The 23,667-nt window shown below is 49.0% G+C and overlaps 1 protein-coding gene across 5 annotated transcripts in view; it reads left to right on the top strand.

The window, feature by feature from the left end:
* The window catches only part of LOC618268 (sialic acid-binding Ig-like lectin 5), a 58,384-nt gene extending 34,717 nt beyond the window's left edge, over positions 1-23,667 (top strand). Inside the window, exons 4-14 of one of the 5 annotated variants that reach the window (XM_024978762.2) lie at positions 6,861-7,051; positions 11,049-11,168; positions 12,750-12,838; positions 13,048-13,331; positions 13,467-13,745; positions 13,930-13,977; positions 15,074-15,331; positions 15,416-15,700; positions 17,067-17,160; positions 17,508-17,583; positions 21,221-23,667. In XM_024978762.2, the coding sequence (XP_024834530.1) occupies positions 6,944-7,051; positions 11,049-11,168; positions 12,750-12,838; positions 13,048-13,331; positions 13,467-13,745; positions 13,930-13,977; positions 15,074-15,331; positions 15,416-15,700; positions 17,067-17,160; positions 17,508-17,583; positions 21,221-21,400 (1,821 nt within the window). In that variant the 5' untranslated portion in view covers positions 6,861-6,943 and the 3' untranslated portion in view covers positions 21,401-23,667. Of the gene's footprint in view, positions 1-6,860; positions 7,052-10,338; positions 10,953-11,048; positions 11,169-12,173; positions 12,839-12,971; positions 13,746-13,929; positions 13,978-15,073; positions 15,332-15,415; positions 15,701-17,066; positions 17,161-17,507; positions 17,584-21,220 lie in introns of those variants that run through there. The other 4 variants (XM_059877123.1, XM_059877124.1, XM_059877125.1 and 1 more) reach the window with 4 other exon arrangements.

The raw sequence follows: 23,667 nt of genomic DNA, 5'->3' as shown, positions 1-23,667 counted from the left end.
ATAATGGGTGCGTCTCTAGAGTGAGTGATGGGAGTTCTGTGGGGTAGTGATAGGAGGTCAGCCGGGGTCATTTGCAGGATGAATGATGGAGGAGCTGTGAGGTGTGTGAAGGGGGTGTTTTCTGTAGCTTAAATTAGTGATAAGTTCATTACTTTTTAACCTTGATTATTTTTTATGTACTTTTGGTAATTGTCATATATGCTGTTTTTGTAATTTTAAAATCCCAAATGTACCTTAATATGAGTTTTTATTTTGTCTTTTCCTAGTTCAGTTCAGTCACTCGGTCGTGTCTGACTCTTTGCAACCCCATGAACCACAGCACACCAGGCCTCCCTATCCATCACCAACTCCCGGAGTGCACCCAAACCCATGTCCATTGAGTTGGTGATGCCATCTAACCATCCCATCCTCTGTCGTCCCCTTCTCTTCCTGCTCTCAACGTTTCCCAGCATCAGGGTCTTCTCAAATGAGTCTGCTCTTCGCATCAGGTGGCCAAAGTATTAGAGTTTCAGCTTCAGCATCAGTCCTTCCAATGAATATTCAGGACTGATTTCCTTTAGGATGGACTGGTTGGATCTCCTTGCAGTCCAGGGGACTCTCAAGAGTCTTCTCCAACACCACAGTTCAAAAGCATCAATTCTTCGGTGCTCAGCTTTCTTTATAATCTAACTCTCACATCCATACATGACCACCAGAAAAATCATAGCCTTGACTAGATGGACCTTTATTGACAAAGTAATATCTCTGCTTTTTAATATGCTGTCTAGGTTGGTCATAACTTTCCTTCCAAGGAGTAAGCATCTTTTAATTTCATAGCTGCAGTCACCATCTGCAGTGATTTTGGAGCTCAGAAAAAGTCAGCCACTGTTTTCACTGTTTCCCCATCTATTTGCCATGAAGTGATGGGACCAGATGCCATGATCTTAGTTTTCTGAATGTTGAGTTTTAAGCCAACTTTTTCACTCTCCTCTTTTACCTTCATTGAGAGGCTCTTTAGTTCTTCTTCAGTTTCTGCCATTAGGGTGGTGTCATCTGCATATCTGAGGTTATTGATATTTCTCCCAGCAATCTTGATTCCAGCCTGTGCTTCCTCCAGCCCAGTGTTTCTCATGATGTACTCTGCTTATAAGTTAAATAAGCAGGGTGACAATATACAGTCTTGACGTACTCCTTTTCCTATTTGGAAGCAGTCTATTGTTCCATGTCCAGTTCTAACTGTTCTTTCCTAGGGGCTTGCTCATTTGAGGACAATGAACATGTATCTTAAGAGGACCTTCAGTTCAGTTCAGTTCAGTCACTCAGTCATGTCCTGCTTTTTGCGACCCCATAGACACGTCAGGCTTCCCTGTCCATCACCAACTCCCAGAGCTTGCTCAAACTCATGTCCATTGAATCAATGATGCCATCCAACCATCTCATCCTCTGTCATACCCTTCTCCTTCCGCCTTAGTGGATGGTATTAGAGGACATGTGGGGAAATGATTCATGGCTTGGGAGACTGTAGGGTTTGGGAATTGACTGAGAGTCTGGGAGCTTCAGGGACTGCAGGACTTGAGGGTCATGTTGTAGCACACTTGGGGGGCCAGTGAGTGGTAATGAGTTGGTAGCATGGAGTGCTGAGGAGAGCTGAAATTGTGAGCATGTTGAGGCCAGTTGACTGGAGGTGTAGGAGACAGTGATGGGAGTTTGTGACTGCATTCCTTCCAAATGGTGAGTGTTGACAGTCTTTGGGGAAATGGTCATTGTTGGCTCTTCTTTGGGTCCCAGTGAATGTGTTAAAAGTCACTGACTGGCAGTTGAACAGATTCTTGATGGGTTTCCATTGGAATGCCATATTTCGAGCCTTGTTTGGGGGATTATTTGAAGATTTGTGAAATTAGTAGCAATAAGATAGATTAATGATGTCAGAGCTTGGGCCATGTCAGTGATTCAGGGGCATTTCAGGATCCTCTGGCAGCCTTATCTTCAGACGGGAGATAATCAGTGATTCAGTGTCCTGATATGATACAGATCTGTGGGTTTTCCAGGTCATGGTGCGAGGTTTGGTATGGTGAATTTAACTTTTATCTTTGTTGGAAAGGCTGGGCTATGTAGGGAGTCATGGATAGGCAGTGAAATGTCCAGTAGCTCAGAGTAGGCACAACAGACATGGCCACTCCAAAACTGAAGCTGTCTGAAGGCAACAGGAAATGGAAATGGTGGTCATGTAGGGAACCACATGGGATAGTGGCGATTGTGTGCAGTTTAGAATGAGGCAGATGTTGGACTGATTCCCTGTACATCCTTTTACTTCCTTTTTGGCCTTAAGGCAAGTTATGTAACAGCACTCAGCCTCCATTTCCTCATCCACAGAATGGGTATAATAATGAACGTAATAGTTAGCTGACAGGATTATGTGGAAATTAAACATGGTACCTGATACCTGACTTTTATTTTATTCACTGTTTACTATGTGCCCGGCAGGTGCTAAGGGCTCAACCAGCTTCAACTCCTGTAAGTTTCAAAACTTGAGTCCCTCCTCAGATGCATGTTCACTGTCCTCAGGTGAGCAGGTCTCATGAACCAATGATATAAAACCCAACAGTAAAACTACACTTGGAGTTTAATGGTTACAAAAGTACTGATGCACTGATACAGAAAAACAAAAGGAGAGGGTTAAACTTCATGAACCGTACATCCAACTTGCCCCCAACACTCAGAACCTCATCATTCATCCCACAGACTCCCTGTCACACAGCCCAAAGACCCTCTCATCACTCACCTTACACAGCCCCCATCATTCACCCCCCTCCCCAATACCCTGGAGGAGATCACTCTCCTCAAAGACCCCGCCCCCTATGACCCACTGTAAATCTCCTCCATCACTCACCTGGACCCACCCCCAATACTCATCCTACAGATTCCCCATCACTCTCCCCAGCACATCTATTCTAACAGACACACACTTCTTCATCAGCCAGACCATGGTTTCCTTGGTAATACAGAAGGCCTGTGGACAAGGAAAGAAGGCCCCTTGTGATTTGCTCTCAGCAGGAGGATCCAGCTTGTCTCAGGAACAGGGAGTCCAGATCTGCTCCTCCTGTGTCTGTCCCCTGGTTCTTGAGAACCATTCCTGGGGCCGGGGGACATTTGGGGAAGTGAGCCACTGCTTAGGGGACCGTAGGAAGCAGTGACTGATTGGTAATGGGAGCTTCAGGAATCAGAGGGCTTTGAGGTTTACATTGTAATACATTCAGGGGGCCAGTGATTGAGGACCTATGAAATCAGTAAAATGGGGGACTAAGGGAAGCATATGGGAGCCATTCAACTAGAGACGTTGGGCAGTAAGTGTTGAGGTCCTTTGTGAATGGATGAGTGGGTCAGTGTTGGCATCTCCTTGGGTGCCTGAGGACATGGTAAGGGTCAGTGATGGGCTGATGAGCAGATTGATGATGGTTTCCTGTTGGAATGAGTTACTTGAAACCCCCAATTAGGGATTATTTAGGGTCCAGTGTTTGTCAAGTGCAAAGCAGATGCTCAGGGTTTCACAAGCCTCATCGAATGTCACTTTCACTTCTGTGATTAGTACCTTCCTCCACATTTTGGAAACTACAACTAGTTCATATTCTCACAGTTATAAGGTGGCAGACCTGTGATTAAGTTTCATTAAGTGTAGTCCAAATCTCTTGTGGGGTTTTTTGTTTGTTTGTTTTATTGCTGTTCAGTTTTCCTGATCTTTGTCTACCATCAGTGCCTAGCCCCATGACCTTCTCCATGGGTCCCCAGAAATTGATGTAGAGAGAATGGTGGATGAGTGGCCATATGGTCACTGCCTTTCAAGGGCTTCTCGGTGCCTCTGCAGAGCCCCTGGGTCAGGCCACATTGTCGAGGCTACAGGATTCTCCTTCCCAGCCCAGCCCCACTCTCTACTGCGGCTCTGGTTGGAGCCTCCTGATGCCCACCATCTTTGGGCTCCTGGAGTTGTCAGAGCAGAAGCCCAGAGGGGACTTGCTGCTGATGTGAGTTTGCCCCAGAGGCCCCAGGTCTTTGATGGAGCATGTGAGATAAGCAGGAGCGACCCCCACCCCAGGGACAGTTCTCCAGAACTTGAGGGCAGGCACGGGAAGCAGACGATTCTGGACCTCCTGTTCTGGAGAGTCTACTCAGCAATGAAATGAAATGAACTGCCAACGCAGGGGCCAACCTCATGCAAGAATCCCAAGAAGCCAGCTGTGAAAGAGTACGTGATTACGATTCCATTTCTCTGAAGTTCTAATATGGCTAAAACTAAGCTATGGTGATAGGAAGGCTGCCACAGGCGAGGGCTAGTATAAGGAAAATTTGAGCAGTGATGGAAATATTCCATATCTTGGTTGAGGTGGATGTATCCATTTATCAAAACCCATTGAAACATGTGCAGTATACATAAATACATAATATAAAAATTACTTATTATATATATAGATCTGTATGTCATATAAAGTGTATATCATCCATATATGATAAAATATGTAAGATACTGTAATGGTGGATATGATATTATGCTTTTGTCAAAACCCATAGAACTGGATAACACAAAGAGAGAACTTCAATGAAAACTATGGACTTCAGTTGATGGTAATGTGTCAGTATTGGTTCATTAACTGTAACAAATATTCTACAGTAATGCAAGATGGAAGAATGTGAGGGGGTCAAGGTACATATGGGACCTGCCTGTAGTATCTGCTCAAACTTTTCTGTAAACCTAACACTGTCCAAAAAAATAAAGTCTATTACTTATTTTAAAAATTACTTGTTGGGTATAAATCCATTATTTACAAATGTACCTAAATATGTATTCATTATATGTAAATTATACCACAGTAAAAAAAATGAAGCAAGACACAGGTAATGACATGTAATATGATTATACTTATAAAAAGTTCAAAAATAGGTTTGTGTGAACTGTACTTTCTAGGGATTCATTGGTGATAAAACTATAAAGAAAACATGGAAATGGTTCATGTGAAAGCCACAATCATGGACACTTTTAGGAGTACACACTGTTGCATCCCACAGTGCTGTGACCCGCGACACATCAGGATTTGATCACATCAAAATGAAGGACAACGGAGATAAATTGAATCGAGAAATGGCAGAATGGGAGCAATTATTTCCTTCATTTAAGCTCACAAGAGCTTTTTAATTAGAATGCACCAAAATTTCCACAAATCAACAAGAAGAAAAGCAAGCCAATATAAAAATAGCAAAGAATATGAATATTTATTTCAGAAATGTGGAAATATGAATGGAAAACAAGTCCACATTGAGATGCTCAAACACACTGGTAATGGAAAAACACCACACAGAAACCAGATACTGCTCTACACATGTCAGATTGGAAAACCCAAAAGGCAGATAACAGCAAGTGTTGCAGAGATGTGAGAAAATAGGAACTTCATGCTCTATGGTGGGAGTGTAGACTGTTGAGCTATTTGGGGAACTGGCCATACTTGATATTTCAAACTGGAGATATTTTGTGAACTGACTGCATTTGCTGTGTGGTACATCACTACAGTGCACACTTACCCATTTGTCTTCTGAACATTATACACTTCACCATAAAAAAATTTTCAGCTGACATCAAGTGGAAATAGCCAGGAAAGAAAATGTGTACTGTAGGATGCCAATCACATAAACATTAAAAACAGTATTTATAAAACCATAACTTTGAAATTTAGGGGTATGTGTTTCATTGGTAAACATATTACCCTCTAAGGTTAATAGTGGGCTTTCCAGGTAGGGCTAGTGGTAAAGAACCCACCTGCCAATGCAGGAGACACAAGAGAGGCGGGTTTGATCCCTGGGAGGATCCCCTGGAGGAGGGCATGGCAACCCACTCTAGTATCCTTGCCTGAAGAATTCCATGGACGCGGGAGCCTTGTGGGTACAGTCCATAGCGTTGCATAGAGTCGGACACAACTGAAGCAACTTAGCACAGCACACAAGGTTAGTAATAGGGATGAGATCAGAGTCTCTAGAGAGGTTGATCAGGAAAACGCCACAGTCCTTCTGTGTAAACCCTTTGAGTAGATTTAAGACATTTTTTTATTATTTTTTAAATTTTTGGCTGCACTGAATCTTCGTTGCTTTGCTCTGGCTTTCTCTAGTTGCCGTGAGCAGGGGCTACTCTGTTGCGGTGCGCAGCGTCTCATGGCAGTGCCTTCTCTTGTTGTGGAACACAGGCTCTAAGTGTGCAGGCTTTGGTCCTTGCAGCATGTGGGCTCAGTAGTTGTGACTCAAGGGCTTAGTTGCTCTGAGGCATATGTAATCTTTCTGGACCAGGGATTGGGCCCATGTCCCCTGCACTGGCAGGTGGATCCTTATCCACTGCACCACCAGGCAAGTCCCCCTTTGAACAGATAATTCACAGACAGGGGTTACAGTTAATTTTAAAAGATGAGAAAAGTTGTTTATAATCACATCAATGCAAAGAAAAGATATAATACTGTTTCTCTACTCTTGAATTAGCAAAAGTGAAAAAAGTCAGGCATACCATGCATTCTCATGAGAGTAGGGCACTTTTGGAAAACGTCGTGTTGGCTTTAAATGGAATTGGAGGAGTCTCCACGGACTGTATCAATTAGAAATGCATTTCACTCTAAGTTTAAAAAAAAAAAAAAGCTGACTTTCAGGAACCTTAACCAATAGGGCTTTATTTTTCTCTCAAAACAAGATGTCAGTGGGAGGTGAGGGGGGTGGGAGCTGCAGCTGACTATAATCCAGTGGCCTGACAGAACCCAGAGGATTTTAGAGTGTAAAGAAGGAAGGAGAGCCTCAGGGAAAGACAAGCCCCCAGACCAGAGGGTCGGCCCCTCCCTGATCTTCTCCTTCCTCTGCAGGCCAAACCCTTCTGACTCAGCTGCTTTCCTGGCCTGAGGTCCAGATCTGATTCGTGTCTAGTCAGACCTTTCTGCATAATCCAATGATTCCCAAGCTTCAAACCCGACCCCGAGTCAGCAACACGGACAGCGCCACACCCGCTTCTGGGGACCACATGCTCTCTTGGCTGGAAAGAGCGATCCCGCTGTGGGTACGTTCTGATGTGAAGAAGTGGGACGGGCTTGGGGACTGGTAATGAACAGGATAAAAGCCTCCCTGTCTAGGTTCTAACCAGGCTCCGAGAAACCTATGTGGGGAAAATAGACCCCGAAACTCCACATCTCACTTAAGGGAAGTGGGAGTTGGTCTGCGGGGGTGAAAGTCAGGGTTTCAGGGTATAAGACAGCTGTGGCCCCAAGAGAGAAGAGCTCGGCTTTCACTTCCCCCCGACCCCCCTCCCCGGTGGCGCAAAGGAGAGAGGGGTATTTCTGCTGGAGAGAAGACTGATACAGAAGTCATACACTTCAACCCAAGAAGTGTCCCAGCTCTCTTGCCACCCCATGGTCGCCCCCACCTCTAAGCTAGGAGACTAATCAGATGGTGTCAGGTGACTCCAGACTAGCCTCTGGAGCCCAGAGATGTTGCTCCCACCGTGGCTGCAGCTGGGAGGGCAGCAGATGTGAGGAGGTGGTTTCCGGGTGGGGCTGCAGTCAGAGGCTCTGTTTCCTGCAGTGGTCCCTGGAGGGTGGTGCAGGTGTAACCTTCACTGAGGGTGGTGAAGGAGGACTCATGCTTCCCATCCTGTTCACTTCAACCCTTGGGTTTTCTGGACTGACTTTAGCCCACTCAACATCCACCTTCAGATCCCAGAGGTGTCCAGCAGACACTGTAATCCCTTTCCACCCACAGACCCCCATCAAAATCTGGAAGAAACTCTCTGGGGCCAGTCCAACCTTCTGTGGGGCCCAGGGGCCCACAGTTGCTCTCTAAGCATTAGATTTGCCAAGGTGCAGGAAAGTGAGAATACTTTCAGGTAGAGAAATATCATGTGAAAAATGACTCCCAATATGGGGCTTCCCAGGTGGCCCGGTGATAAAGAATCTGCCTGCCAATGCAGGAGACACAGGATTGATCTCTGGAGTAGGAAATGGCAACCCGCTCCAGTATTCTTGCCTGCAAAATCCCATGGACAATGGACCTTAAAGGGCTACAAAGGTCGAGAAGAGTCAGACACAACTAAGTGACTGAGCACGCGTGCACGACTCCTTATATATCTGAATGTGACAAGCAGTCAAGGATCCCCAGCAGAGGACCCTAGAGACAGGAACACAGGTGCTTCTTATCTGAAAGGTGGGGAGAAGCGTTCACGATCCCAGGGGAAGCTGAGGTGGACTCTCAGGATCTCCTTTTTGAGGTCTGAATCTTTTCCTTCTCTCCACCTTATACCAGAATATCCCAAAATCTACATCCCTTTAACCTGAAGCCCAACTGTCTTAGAGTCTAAACAGCTCAAAGTCCAGTAGGAAGATACTTCTCTCCTCCACGGGACCCAAGGCTCCCCATTCCTTATTATTCACCCATATGCTCGGGTCCCAAGAACAAGACACCAGGATACATACATTATATATAAGATACATATATACAACTGATTCGCTTTGCTGTACACCTGAAACTTAACATCGCAAATGAACTATACTCCAATGAAAATATTAAAAATAAATAAATTTTAAAGAAGACATCACGACACCAGCCCTGTGTTTTCAGGCAACCTTCCTAGGAGGTGACAGATGTTGCTGTTTAGTTGCTAAGTTGTGTTCGACTCTTTTGCGACCCCATGGACTGTATGTAGCCCACAGGGGTAGCTCCTCTATCCATGGGACTTTCCCAGGCAGGAATACTGGAGTGTGTTGCTGTTTCCTTCTCCACGGGATATTCCTGGCCCAGGGATCGAACCCATATCTCCTACAGCTCCTGCATTGCAGGCAGATTCCTTATCACTGAGCCACCTGGAAAGCCACAGGAGGCGAAAGGTCTGTGCACAGAGCCATCCGAGGAATTCAGCTCATGGCTACAAACCTACAGGTGATTTTTCTGACCTGATCATAGGCAAACGCGAAAGCTTTCCTCGGCTGGCCTCATGGGGATGTTGTCTGCGCACTGCAGTCTCTGAAAGGAGTTGCAGAGAAGGACTCAGACTGCTCTGGCCTGTCATACTCTTTACATTTTTGCATTCCTAGCTCATTCTTGGTCTGTCTATCTGAAGCCTTGGGCAGAGGTCTTCAGGCACCTCTTCCGAGGCCTTCTAATGCAGGGGGAGGAGGAGGAAAACTTGAAGACACTTTGCCCCACTCTGATTCAGGACTCGGTACTTTTCCACGCCTACCCCCACGCCCCAACCCAGGATCCATAGATCTGTCGCAGTTTTTTGTTCTGGGTCCCTGGTACATGAAATGACCCTCATGTCTGTGCTGGCCCATTAGACCCCTTGACAAAGATTCTCCCCTTGGCTCAACTCTAGCCAGGCTCTTCGAGTTCTTTTTTTTAACTGATTTATTTTTGGTTGTGCTGGGTCTTCATTGCTGCGTGAAGGCTTCCTCTGTTTGCAGAGAGCGGGGGTTACTCCTTGTTGCGGTGCACCGGCTTTCACGGTGGCTTCTCGTGTTGTGGAGCACAGGCGCCAAGCACGCGGGCTTCAGGAGTTGCGGCTCGCTGGCTCCAGAGTCCAGGCTCAGTAGCTGTGGTGCACGGACTTTCACTGCCCTGCACCTCGTGTAATCTTCCGGAACCAAGGATCAAACACATGTCCCCTGCACTGGCAGGTGGATTCTTACCCACCGCACCACCAGGGAAGTCAGTGCAACCCACGTCCCTTACCCTCCATATCTGATGGGCTTCCTCATCCTCCAGCCCCCAGCTGCTGTCTGGTCATCCTGTCCTGCCTTCAGCATGAAGCCTGGTGGGTCGGTTTAGCCAGAACCCCCTTTTCCCCCGATGTTTCCTTTCAGTAATTTTCCATCTGCTGACCCCTCACCCTCCTCTTTGGCAATAAATCCCCAGTCTTTCTCATCGTTGTCAGAGTTGAGCCTGGTCTCTTTCCCCTGCAGCAAACCCCCATTGCGGGAGTCCCTGAACCTATGACAAAGGTCCTGAATGAAGTCTGCTTCATGGTTCCTTAAGTGTCATGAGCAGAAACAGAGACACAAATGGAAGGAACAAATGTGTGGTTGCCAAGGGGCGAAGGGTGGGTGGTAGGGTGAATTGGGAGATTGGGATTCACCTATATATACTACAATGTGTCAGGTTCCCTGGTGGAACTAGTAGTAAAGAACCCACCTGCCAACGCAGGAGATGTAAGAGATGCAGGTTCGATCCTTGGGTCAGGAAGATCCCCTGGAAGAGGCATGGCCACCCACTCCAGTATTCTTGCCTGGAGAATCCCATGGACAGAGGAGCCTGGTGGGGTCCATGGGGTCGCAGAGAATCAGATGTGATTGAGCACCTAAACAACAACAGTGTATAAAACAAATAACTAATGAGAACATATTGTGCAGCACAGGGAACTCTACTTTCTGCTCTGTGGTGACCTAAATGGGAAGGAAATTCAAAAAGAGGGGGCATATGTAAACATATGGTTGATTCGCTTTGCTGAACAGCAGAAACAGACATGGCAGTATAAAACTATACTCCAATTTTTTTTAAAAAATGAAAAAGAAGTGCCAAGAATAATTTTTTTCCCCTTAACAATTAGAATCACATCTTTTTCTTTAACACCCCCCGCAACCATTCCGGAACATGGGGGAGTCACTGCTTTTCCATTTAGACTGTTGCTTATATCATCACAATAGGTGATTAAAGGCTTAATTGTTATTTTCATTTTGACTCAACTGCTTTAAGCAGCTGCCTCTGACACTAGCAGCTCAGGCTGTCTCTCCCCACTCGGCTGAGCTCCTGGCCCCAATCAGGTTCAGCATACCTTCTCGGTGTTGGTCAGGACACCTGGGTCCCTGAGGAGGGGCCCAATCGCAGCGCCTGTAGGAGGTGATGCTTGGCCAGAAGCCTGGCCTGAAAAGGGAGAAGAAACCACAACAGTCCCCCACCACCACGCAGGAGACGTAAGAGATGCAGGTTCGATCCCTGGGTCAGGAAGATCCCCTGAAAGAGGGCATGGCAACCCACTCCAGTATTCTTGCCTCGCCACCCTTCTGCAGATCCAGCCAGAGTTAAAGTCATCATCTCGCCCCATGATTGAAGGAGAAAATACCTTCTATCTCCATTCCAAATGCTCCAAGAGCCTGGGCTATTGGCCCCCATCCAAGGAAATGGCACAGGTAGGAAGGAAGCGCTCCTCTGGGGCAGTGATGGAGGGGCTGTTCCTACTGCTCAGGGCAGAAGTGGGGTCTTCAAGCTTAAGTGGGAGAGGGCTAAAGGCGGTCAGTGGGATTCCACAACCCGCCCCACCCCGCATTCGCCTCACCTCTCTGCTCCCTGCTGTCTGGCTGCTGCCCCTCTCTCCCCTCCCTGGCAAAACTCTCACCTGGGTCACCAATAACCACATGTTCTCTTCCTGACCAGGCCATCTTGGTCACCACCACCAGCTCTCCCTACACCCCACAGTTAAGCTTAATTGGGGGCGTGTGGGCATGCAGGCGTGCAGGTTCCCACTGCCCTGCCCAAGGCCCTCTGCCCCCCGCTCAGTGAGTGTGTCTATGTGTCCACCTCCTGGGGCAGCTCTGCTACCTTCTCAGCCTCCGTCTGCACATTTATCCTGCTCTTGGCGGTGGCACTTCCATCCCTCACCCCCCAGTCACTGGAGTCAGGGCTCAGAGAGTCACTCTAGAGGCCTCTCTCTCCCCGGCCCCCCACGCCTCCCCTCAAATTTCACTTCCTCAAAGTGTCTTCAGTGGCGTCCCTTCTCCATCCCCCAGGTTGCTATCTCCCCGAAGGCGTGGTTCTCTTCTTCCCAATCACAGAAGCTTCCTCTTGGCCTCCAGCCTCTCCCTTCCAGCTGTTCCCTACACTGGCTTCAGCGAGATCATGTTATACCTATATGACTCTGTCCTGCTTCTACTCAAGAACCTTCCGTGGCTCCCCGTTGCCCTTAAATAAAGCTCAGGTTTGTTTGTCTTCCCCTACTGTTTGAGCTAGTTGAGGGTTAGAACTGATTCAAACCTGTCTTTTTTGTTTAAGAAAAAAACCACATTTTGGCCGTGTTGGGTCTTAGCAGCGGCGCACAGGCTCTTTCGTTGTGGTACACAGGCTACTCTCTAGTTGTGGCACGCAGGCTCCAGAGCACACAGGCTTCAGTAGTTGTGGCACATGGGCTTGGCTGCCCCACGGCATGTGGGATCTTAGTTCCCCAACCAGGGATCAAACCCACGTCCCCTGTGCTGGAAGGTGGATTCTTAACCACCGGACCACCAGGGAAGTCCCAAATCTGTCCTGTTTTGTTAGTTTGTGAATGAATGAAGTAAAGGCATGTGTTGCTTCTCTTGCCTCATCTATACCTTCTTCTGCCCCTGGTGCTCATATAGGATATCTCCAGTTCCATCCCTAACAGGCCGCCTCCACAAGGATTCCCCAGACCATGACTCTTGGGGAGCTAAATAGGGGAACCCCCTTATCCAGTGCAGAAAACAGGGCAGGAGCCCAGGAGGCAGGACTCGGGGGCTCTCATCCTTCCTTGCTGCCTCACTCGGGCAAGTCCCGTGCCTCCTCCCGTCCTCAGGGGTCACCTTCCAATATGCAGAAACAGCAGAATGATCTCAGCGGAGCCAACCACGGCTGACTCTCTAAGCCAGCTGACTCTCTAAGTTTCCTCTTAGGGGCTTGTGGCCTGGTATCCTCACCGCAGCTTCCTGGTTGAGCTTCCTCCGCCCGCCCCTTATCTGCAGCTTGGCCTTCTCTTTCAGAGGGATCCGGAAGGTGGATCCTGCCCCGGGGGACATCAGGGAAGGGATGCCGCTGTTGCTGCTGCTGCTGCTGCCAGTGGTATGGGAAGGTGAGTGGGCCGAGGGGCACGGGGAACCCCACCCCCCACCACCTCACCCCCCCGCCCCCGCCCCCGCCCCGACACACACTCACACACTGGGGCAGGCACTGGAGCTCCAGGCTGACTTTCTCCCTCTGCCCAGCACCCCTAGCTCAGCGCCTGGAACTGCGGCAGAATGTGACAGTGCAGGAGGGCCTGTGTGTCTTCGTACCCTGCAGATTTTCCCTGCCCTGGGTTTCCTTTGGAAAGTTCTACATGTTTTGGTTCCGGGAAAGGGCAGATACAAAACGCGATCCCCCGGTGGCCACGAACAAGCCAGAACAGAAGCTGCGTGAGGGGACCCAGGGGCGATTCTCCGTCCCCGGGGAGCCCCAGGCCGGAAACTGCAGCCTGAGCATCACGGATGTCAACGCAGGGGACAGCGGGACATACTTCTTTCAAGTTGAGACACACTTCCGTAAATACGCATATCTAAACAAGATGCTCTTTCTGAACGTGATAGGTACGGTAGGGTCGCTCAGGGAAAGAAAGGGGCACGGGAAACCAGGGCTGGGATGGGGGCGCCACGACAAGACCCCAGGGCAGGCCAACAAGATGCCAAGGGGACCCGCCCTATCCTTCTCTCTGCCCTCACCAGCCCTCACCCACCAGCCCCACGTCCGCAGCCCGGGGGCCCTGGAGCCCGGCCGCCCCGGGAACCTGACCTGCTCTGTGCCCTGGGCCTGTGAGCGGGCCACGCCCCCCATCTTCTCCTGGACGTCAGCTGCCCCCAGCTCCCTGGGCCCCAGGACCCCCTTCTCGTCGGTGATCACCCTCACCCCACGGCCCCAGGACCACGGCACCAGGCTCACCTGTCAGGTGAAGTTCCCCACAAGCGGGGTGATGGTAAAGCGAACCATCCTGCTCAATGTCACCTGTGAGTGAGGGGTAAGGATGCCGGGGGGGCCTGAGGGTGTGCGGGCAGGGGAAGCTGTGGTGGGGCTTGACATCCGGGTCTTGCCCCTGAACAGGAAGGGCCGCCCGCTCGGTTGTTTCCATGGCACCAGTGCCCGCCCACTCTCTGGCCACGAATGTTGATCCTGCTTATCCTTCTGTCACAGATGCTCCACAGCACGTGGCCATCAGCATCTTCCAAGGAAACAGGACAGGTAGGAAGAAACCTCTTCCCTCCAGACTGGGGATGGAACCCAGAGCTTCGTTGGACCTCAGAGGACTTTTTGCTCAGTCCTGTTAGACTCTTTGCGACCCCATGGACTGTAGCCCGCCAAGCTCCTCTGTCCATGAGATTTCCCAGGCAAGAATGGAGTAGGTTGCCATTTCCTCCTCCAGGGGATCTGCCCCACCCAGGGATCGAACCCACAACTCCTGCGTCCTGCATTGGCAGGTGGATTCTTTACCACTAGTGCCACCTGGGAAGCCCCCTCAGAGGACTAAGTGGAATATATTTGAGGGCCCAGCTGTTGAGGTCAGACACAGGGAGAGCTGCGGTGGGGGAGGGGGAGCGGAATCCCAAAAGCTCAGCTCCCTGAAGTTAACCTTCAGCTCACCCACAGCTTTCTTTGGCTAAATTCAAAGGAAGCTGTCACATTCCTTTTGCATTCTCTCTGATTTTTTTTTTGGGGGGCGGGGGCGGTGGGGGTTCAGCAGTTGGCCACACAATGCAGCATGCAGGATCTTAGCTCCCTGACCAGGGATTGAACGCGTGTCCCCTGCAGTGGAAGTGTGGAGTCCTAACCACTGGACCACCAAGGAAATCCCTCTCTGATGTTTTACCGCCTTCTGTTTTCTCTTCTTTGTCCCATAACTACGTTTGCTCACTGTATCCTTGTCCACCAGGTCTTCCCTGGTGGCTCAGATGGTAAAGAACCTGCCCACAATATGGGAGACCCGGGTTCGATCCCTGGGTCAGGAAGGCTCCCTGGAGGAGGGCATGGCAACCCACTCCAGTATTCTTGCCTGGAGAATCCCATGGACAGAGGACCCTGGAGGGCTACAGTCCATGGGGTCACAAAGAGTCGAACATGACTGAGCATCTCAAACACACACATCCTTGTCCTGAGCCCTCTATGTCCCATCTGATGGACAGTCTGGGCAGCTCCAGGTAAACTACTGGGGCTTCTTCTGAATTCCTGTGGTTCAGACTCTGCCAGTCCTCTCCCCAGAGCTAGTGTGGACATTGCAGGAGAAGAGAGGTGCCAGCTTTGCCCAGCCCATCTCTGTCTCTGCCCTTTTCTTCCCCTGAAGCCCTCAAGATTCTGCAGAACACCTCGTCCCTTCCCGTCCAGGAGGGCCAGGCGCTGCAGCTGCTCTGTGTTGCTGACAGCAACCCCCCTGCACAGCTGAGCTGGTTCCGGGGGTCTCCCGCCCTGGAGGCCACCCCCATCTCGAGCACCGGGGTCCTGGAGCTGCCTTGTGTAGGGGCAGCAGAAGAAGGGGAGTTCACCTGCCGGGCTCAGAACCCACTGGGCTCCCAAAATATCTCCCTGAGCCTCTCCGTGGTCTGTGAGTGTGGGGTCCCCTGGGGACAGGAGGCCGGGGTTCCAGGGAGGGGAGAGGCGCCCCTGATCCCTCCCATCTCTCCCACAGCCCCCCCGCAGCTGCTGGGCCCCTCCTGCTCCCAGGAGGACGAGGGTCTGCGCTGCAGCTGCTCCTCCCAAGCCCGACCAGCCCCCTCCCTGCGCTGGCGGCTGGGCAAGGGGCTGCTGGAGGGGAACTTCAGCAATGCCTCCTTCGAGATCAGCTCCAGCTCTGCCGGCCCCTGGGCCAACGGCTCCCTGAGCCTCCGCGAGGGGCTCAGCTCCGGCCTCAGCCTCAGCTGCGAGGCCCTGAACGTCCACGGGGCCCAGAGCGGGTCTGTCCTGCTGCTGCCAGGTCAGGGGTCTGCTGAGGGTTGATGCCCGAGAAAAGAGGAGCCTGAATCCTTATATGAGTCTACTAGGGCAGCCAGAACAAAGCACCTCCAACTGGGGGCTTAAACAGATACACCTCCCAGTTCTGGAGGCTGGAAGCCTAGGATGGAGGTGTCAGCAGGGTTGATATCATCGCAGGCTGTGAGATTTGTTCCAGGACTCTCCCCGCGACTTCTGGCAGCTTTGCTGGCAGTCTTTGGTGTTCTTGGCTCGTAGGATCATCACCCCCATCTCTGCTTTCATGTTTGTATGTGTGAGTGCTCAGTCGCTTCAGGTGTATCCGACTCTGTGACCCCGTGGACTGCAGCCCACCAGGCTCCTCTGTCCATGGGATTCTCCATGGAGTGGGTTGGAGTGCCCTCCTCCAGGGAAATCTTCCTGACCCAGGGATTGAACCCACAGCACCCCCGCAGCTGCCGGACCCCTCCTGCATTTGGGGGCAGGTTCTGCCTGCATGCGGGTCTCCTGCATTGGGGGGCAGGTCCTTTTCCATTAGCGCCACCTGGGAAGCCTCCCCATCCCCGCTTTCATGTTTACATGGCATTATTCTGCCCGCATGTGTCTGTGTCCAAATTCCCCCTTTTTAGGACATCAGTCATATTGGATTAGCCCCTGCTGATCTCGTGTTTTTTAATTAAATAATTTATCTCTGGCTGTGCTGGGTCTTCGTTGCTATGGGAGCTTTCTCTAATTGTGGAGAGCGGGGGCTACTCTTGAGTTGTGGTGCTCGCTGACGTGGCTTCTCTTGTTGCAGAGCACAGGCTCTAGGGGCTTCAGTCGTTACAGCTCTCGGGCTCTAGAGGACAGACTCTATAGTTGTGGCGCAGGGGCTTAGCTGCTCTGAGGCATGTGAGATCTTCCTGGACCAGGGATCGAACCTGTGTCTCCTGCATTGGCTGGCGGACTCCTTCCCACTAAGCCACCAGGGGGCCCTGCTGGGCCTTCATTTTAACTTGATTACCTCAGTAAAGATCTCCTCTTCAAATAAAGTGACATTCTGAGTGACTAGGGGTGAGAAGTGTTCAACATATGAACCTGGGGGAGGGAAGCACAAGTCAACCTGAACAGCCCCAGAGGGATGGAGCTCGGAGGAGGGGCACTCCAGGGCCCCAGCTGGTGTGGCTGGTGGTGGAAGATTCTCAGGCCTGAGTCCAGGGGAAGGGCCTGGCCCCAGGGTCTGCAGGGCGATGGAAACGTCCAGTGGCTGAGTCTTGGGTGGGAAGTCAAGGGGGAGGCGGGTACACTGACTGAACACAGAGAAGGGTGGCCTGTTGGGAAGATGCCATGTATTGGGGTTGGAGTTTAAACAAGATTCAAATTGTCTACAGGTAAACGACAGCCCTGGGCTGGCAAGGTCCTGGGAGCTGTTGGGGGAGCTGGCATCACGGTCCTGCTTTCTCTCTGCCTGTATCTCATCTTCAGGTGAGAGGGGGCGCCAGAGTGGAGGGAGAAGCCCAGGGTGGGAAGGGCTCAGGGTCATGGAATCTCAGAAAACCTGAGCTGGAGGGCCGGGGACTGGCTGGAAAGCCCCGAGACAGAGAAAGAAGGCTGAGTGATAGCGTGAATCAGCCCGTAAGCACCTGGACCAAGACTGGGGCTTTCTTCCCCAGCCCCAGTCCAGCTCTTGGGTTGTCCAGGTGGGAGCACCTGGACACTGGATTCACTGCCACCTCCTCCCTCATTCTGTGCTCTTCATAGGGAGGAAGGGATGGTCTGCCTACCCCATGCCCCAAATTAGCAGGCTGAAACGCCCGGGGCTGTTCCCTTAGAGTGAAGACGCACAGAAAGACCCAACCAGTGCAGAGCATGGATGATACGAACCAGGCCGGGGGCTCAGGCTCCAGGGTGAGTAATGGGGCAGGCGGTCCCATTCGGTTTATCCCTTGTGGGTGGTATCCCTGGTCCGAGCCCTTGGCATTTCCCTATTAACATCCAGCACTCCCTGGAATTCCACATGGGGTTGTTTAAAACTACTGATTCAACTACTCTAGCACTGCTGCTTCTGATGAAATATGTAGATACTTTGCTTGGTTGGGGGGTATTTTGCTTGGTATGTCAGATTATCATATTCTCCTAGGGCTTTAGCCTTTTCTTCTCACGTTGATATGGGGAGGAGAATTGGCCCAAACCTAGCCTGTGTCAGACTCACTGAGGACTAGGAAGTAGGTAGAGAACCTGGGGCACCCCAGCGCCACAGTTCATCTCTCCTGATGGGTATCTTTCAAATCTACTACCCTGTTATTTACTTTCAACTTTAATGAGACATTGTCGTTGTGTAGTAATGAACTCGTGTCTGACTCTTTTGCGACCCCATGGACCATAGCTCGCCAGGCTCCTCTGTCCATGGGATTCTCCAGGCAAGAATACTGGAGTGGGTTGCCACTTCCCTCTCCAGAGGATCTTCCCCACCCAGGGATCGAACCCAAGTCTCCTGCAATGGCAGGCAGATTCTTTACCATTGAGTCACCAGGGAAGCCCATATAGAGGTATTTACACAGTTTAAGTACGAAGTTAAACAAACTTTGACAAACGCATACATCTTGTAACCATGTCCCCAATCAAGATAGGAAACAGCTCCATCAGGGCCCCAAATTCTTTTATTCCCCTTCTCATTCAGCCCCCACCCCTTTCCAGCAATCACTGATTTCTATTATTATTAATTAATTTTGTCCATTCTCGAGTGTCATATAAATGGAATCACGCAATGCTCACTCTCTCTATATGGCCTCTAGTGTTTTTAAAAGATGTAAAATCCTAAGTGTGGATGCCCCCCAATAATGGAGCATTGTCTCTCAAAATAAATCAACTAACTCAGACAGAGTTGCAAGGAGAAATAGGCACATCCACAGTTAGGGTTGATTATCTCAAAACTCCTCTCTCAGGAACTGGCAGAACAAGAAGACAGAAAATCAGGTTTTAAATTTAGTTTACATATTTCCCCCTGCAGTTTCTTCTTGGTTAATCTTGGGTAATGGAATCCTTAGTGTGTGTTCAATCCCCATCTTGTCAGAAATCGTGAGATATCTTTTCTGTAATTTTACTTTCAAATTTTCAGGCACCTTCTTTTTATCTTTTTTTAGTGAGTGTCTCATCGAGTCAGTATAGCATCATGGTTCAAAACATGTACTCTGGAGCTGGACTGCTTGCATTCAGATCCTATCTTATTTACAAGCTGTGTGACCTTGGACAAATGATGTCCTCTTTCTGACCTCTATTTTCTGTGACATGGGAATATTATTAATATTGGGACTTCCTTGGTGGTCCAGTGGTTAAAACTTATTGTAACAAGGCAAGAATACTGGAGTGGGTAGCCATTCCCTTCTCCAAGGGATCTTCCTGACCCAAGAATCAAACCCAGGTCTCCCTCACTGCCTGCAGATTCTATACCATCTGAGCCACCAGGAAAGATCAGAGTAGTTATGAGGCATGATTAGAAGAGTCTCTGGTATGTATGAAGCAAGTTCTCCTGATAACCAATTAGAACCTGTCCCTCCTCTGCTAAGTAGCTTCAGTTGTTTTCGACTCTGTGCAACCCCATAGACAGCAGCCCACCAGGCTCCCCCGTCCCTGGGATTCTCCAGGCAAAAACACTGGAGTGGGTTGCCATTTCCTTCTCCAATGCATGGAAGTGAAAAGTGAAAGGGAAGTCGCTCAGTCGTGTCCAACTCTTTGCGACCCCATGGACTGCAGCCCACCAGGCTCCAATGTCCATGGGATTTTCCAAACAACAGTACTGGAGTGAGGTTGTTGCTGTTGTTATTACTTTATTCCCTGTTGTCTTCCCAATGCCTAGAGGAATGCCTAGCTCGTAACTCACAGTAGGTGCACAATATTCCTAGAATAAATCATTGATTAACTATGTCGCTGAATTTCATTTGCTAATAAAAGTCGCTGTCTCTCTTTTGATTGATGGGGTTCATCTGTATACAAATACTTTAGTCACAGTTATTAACAGACACATTTTTTTCCTTTCTGTGTTTTGGCTGTAGTAGATTTAAGCTATTAACTTACTTACTTTCACCTTGCTTTTCCTTAATATGGGCAGCCTTCCCCTATCTTCTAAAATAGCCATTTTCAGGGGAATTCCCTGGTGGCCCAGTGGTTAGAATTTGGCACTTTCACTGCAGGGGGGCCTGGGTTTGACCCCTGGTCAGCGGAACTCAGATCCTGCAAGCCGGGTGGCGTGCCAAAAAAATAAAGTAAAATGACCATTTTCTCGGACTTCCCAGGTGGCTTAGCTGGTAAAGAATCCACCTGCAATGTTGGAGACCCTGGCTTGATCCCCGGGTTGGGAAGATCCCTTGGAGAAGGAAACTGCTACCCACTCCGGCATTCTGGCCTGGAGAATTCCATGGATTATAGTCCATGGGGTCGCAAAGAGTTGGACACAACTGAGCGACTTTTACTTTCCCAGGTGGCTCAGTGGTAAAGAATCTGCCTGCCAGTGCAGGAGATGCAAGTTCAATCCCTGGGTCAGGAAGATCCCCTGGAGGAGGAAAGGGCAATCCACTCCGCTATTCTTGCCTGAAAAATTCCATGGACAGAGGAGCCTGGCAGGCTACAGTTCATAGGGTCACAAAAGAGTCATGACTTAGTGACTAAACAACCGCAGCAACCATTTTCTCCTAATCTGAGAATGATTTGTCTGCCTCTCCTCGCCGCTGTTCGAGGGTTTCTAGTTCATGCTCCTATAGCCTGAGGGTGTTGCAGACAGGGAGCAGATATGAGTGAGGGTATCTGGTTACCATTTTTATTGCAGGATCTGATCTCTACTGTCTTCTAGAACCTGCCCACCCCCGCCCTTGCTTTATATTTCAAAATATCTCCTATCAAATTTAGAACTTGAGATGTATTTGTCTATTAACTGCCTCTCCTAGAAAACCATAAGCAGGATTTCCCTGATCTCCCTGCGGCCCAATGCTTGAGACTCCAAGCTTCCATGGCAGGGGGCATCCATTTGATCCTTGGTCAGGGAACTAAGATTCCGCAAGCTGTGTGGTATGGCTAAAACAAACAAAACCACCCCCTCAAAAGGAAAAAAAAACATATAAAACCACACACTGCATAATATGAGCGACTATGCCTGCTTTTCCATCACTCCACACACAGCACCTCCTACACACACAGCCTGAACAAAGGACAGCGCCCTAGTTGGAAAGAACTGGTTTCGAGTCCTGGCTCAGGGGTGCGTCTGTAGATGTGTGTCTTCAGGAAAACAATGTGTATAATCTCTCTTAGCCTTAGTTTTACTATTTCTAAGACACATATGATAATAGTATTCTCTCCTAGCATTTTTCAACAATATGTGATTCATGTAAACACTCACGAAGGGTCGGTCAATCTGAATTAACTATGTTTGAACAAATGAATGGACAAATGATAAAAGTTCCATCAGTTCCAATTCCATTCCATCGTCTTTGACTCCATAGTTCTCCCAGACCCTGTTGCCTGGATCTGAATCCTTTCTCCTCCTTCCTCTCAGGAACGCCAGCCCCAGTTCTGGACGGACACCCCTGCAGACCACCCCGCCCCCGCTGGGGCTGGCCCCATCTCAAGAAATGAACAAGAGCTTCACTATGCTTTCCTCCAATTTCACAAGCCAAAGCCTCAGAAACAGGAAAGCACTCACACTGAGTACTCAGAGATCAAGATACACAAGTGAGGAATTCTTTTCTCGTGGTCTGGAGCCTGGAAGTTTGAGATCAAGGTGTCGGCAGGCTTGGTTCCCTCCGAGCCCTCTCTCCTTGGCTTGGAGACAGTTGTCTTCCCCCCATGTCCTCATACGGCCTCCCCTCTGTGTGTTTCTGTGTCCTAATTCATTCTTCTTTATAAGGACACGAGTTTTCAGCCTGTAACACTCAGTCTCCAATCATTTAAAAACAAATGGCCTTCTTGGCAATGGTCAGAATCCCCTGGTATGGGTGGAAGACCATAGGACTTGTGACCAAAAGTTGTTGTTGTTCAGCTGCTAAAATCATGTCCAACTCTTTGCAATCTCATGAACTGCAGCACACCAGGCTTCCCTGGCTATCTTCCCTAACTATCTTCTTGAGCTTGCTCAAACTCATGTCCATTGAGTCGTTGATGCCATCTAACCATCTCATTCTCTGTCACCCCCTTCTCCTCCTGCCCTCAATCTCTCCCTGCATCAGGATCTTTTCCATTGAGTCAGCTCTTCGCATCAGGTGGCCAAAGTATTGGAGCTTCAGCTTCAGCATCAGTCTTTCCAATGAATATTCAGGGTTGATTTCCTTTAGGATGGACTGATTTGATCTCCTTGCTGTCCAAGGGACTCTCAAGAGTCTTCTCCAGCACCACAGTTCAAAAGCATTCATTCTTCGGTGCTCTGCCTTCTTTATGGTCCAATTGTCACATCCGTACATGACTGCTGGGGAAACCACAGCTTTGGCTAGATGGACCTTTGTCCAGTCTGCTGCCCAGGAGTGGAAGGCTGTGACCAAAAGAACTGAGTTCACATTCATTTATGTCACTCGTCGAATGAGTCACTTCCTCTCTCTGTGCCTCGCTTTACTGTTCTGTGAGCAGGGACACCATTCCTGTGTAGCTAGACTGTTGTGAAAGAGCAGTGAAAGTATACACAGAAAACAGGTAATGAAGATCCTGACGCAAAGCTTTTTGTGGACTCTGAACACATAAATTTTTTGCTGACAACTTCTCCTAAGGCTTGGAGGGGCCAGTCAGTCCCAGAGTCACAGAACTGGAAATCAGGCAATGGTGGCTGCTCTTACAACTTCTATTAAGCAATATATTGTAGATTCTCTCCAGTGCAATAAATGCAAGAAGCAGAAATAAGAGCTATCCAATTCATAAAAGAAGTAAAACAGTCCTTATTCACAGATGATGTAATAATTGTGTGCCTAGAAATTCTAAAGTTATCCACAAAGAAACTGCTAAGACCAAGCATAGTTTGTTTTTGTTTAGTTGCTAAGTTGTGTCTGACTCGTTTGTGTCCTGATGGACTGTAGCCCGCCAGGCTCCTCTGTCCATGGGATTTCCCAGGCAAGAATACTGGAGTGGGTTGCCATTTCCTTCTCCAGGGGATCTTACCAACCTAGGAATCAAACCTGCATCTCCTGCATTGGCAGGCAGATTCTTTGCCACTGAGCCACCTGGGAAGCCCGGATAGAGTTCAGCCAGGTGTTAAGGTACTTATTCAAATTGCAAAGTTCCTTTGTAATTCTATGTATTGGCCAAAGGCAATTAGAAATTGAATATTTTTTTAAAGATGCAGTTTACAGTTACATGAAATGTGAAATGAATTGAAATGTATGTAAGTCCTGTATATTGAGCACATTAAAATATTGCTTAAAGAAATGAAAGAAGACCTAAATAAATGGAGCTATGTACCATGTTCATGGATTGGAAGACTCATCATTGTTAGGAGATCAGATGGATAAATTCAGTGCAATCTCAAATTCTGAGTGAGAGCTTTGGTAGAACTTGATGAGCTGGATTCTAAAATGTACATGGAATATATTGCATCATAGGTCATTAGAGCTGGGAAGGAGCTTAACACGATTTTACACGATCTGCTCATTCGTAGGTGCCCTCAGTATTACAAAGTCCCAGCCCCTCTAGAAAGGGGACCACAGATACTTCAAGTATTGAAGAGGAATGCTTTAGTGTGTTCTTCATACCCAGCATACTTTCCTGAGGATTGAATTCTATTTTCACTCTTCGCACTGTAGTTAAGAAGAGCAGTTCATGGAAAGGAGTACGGTTGGCTTGGGGAGAAGGGAATAGAGAAGGATCTTGGAAAATGGCAGAGGGGATAAAAAGACTGTATCTAAGGAAAGGATCGTGCATTTTAAACTCAAGACAAAGCAATGTGTTTCAGAAAAATAAAGAAAGCAAACAATGGGAATGTCCAGGACGTTATGGAAACCAACAATAAACCTATTTAATGAG

This window comes from Bos taurus, chromosome 18 (assembly GCF_002263795.3).
Source record: "Bos taurus isolate L1 Dominette 01449 registration number 42190680 breed Hereford chromosome 18, ARS-UCD2.0, whole genome shotgun sequence".
Taxonomy (NCBI): Eukaryota; Metazoa; Chordata; class Mammalia; order Artiodactyla; family Bovidae; genus Bos; species Bos taurus.
This window is presented reverse-complemented; position numbering and strand designations above follow the sequence as displayed.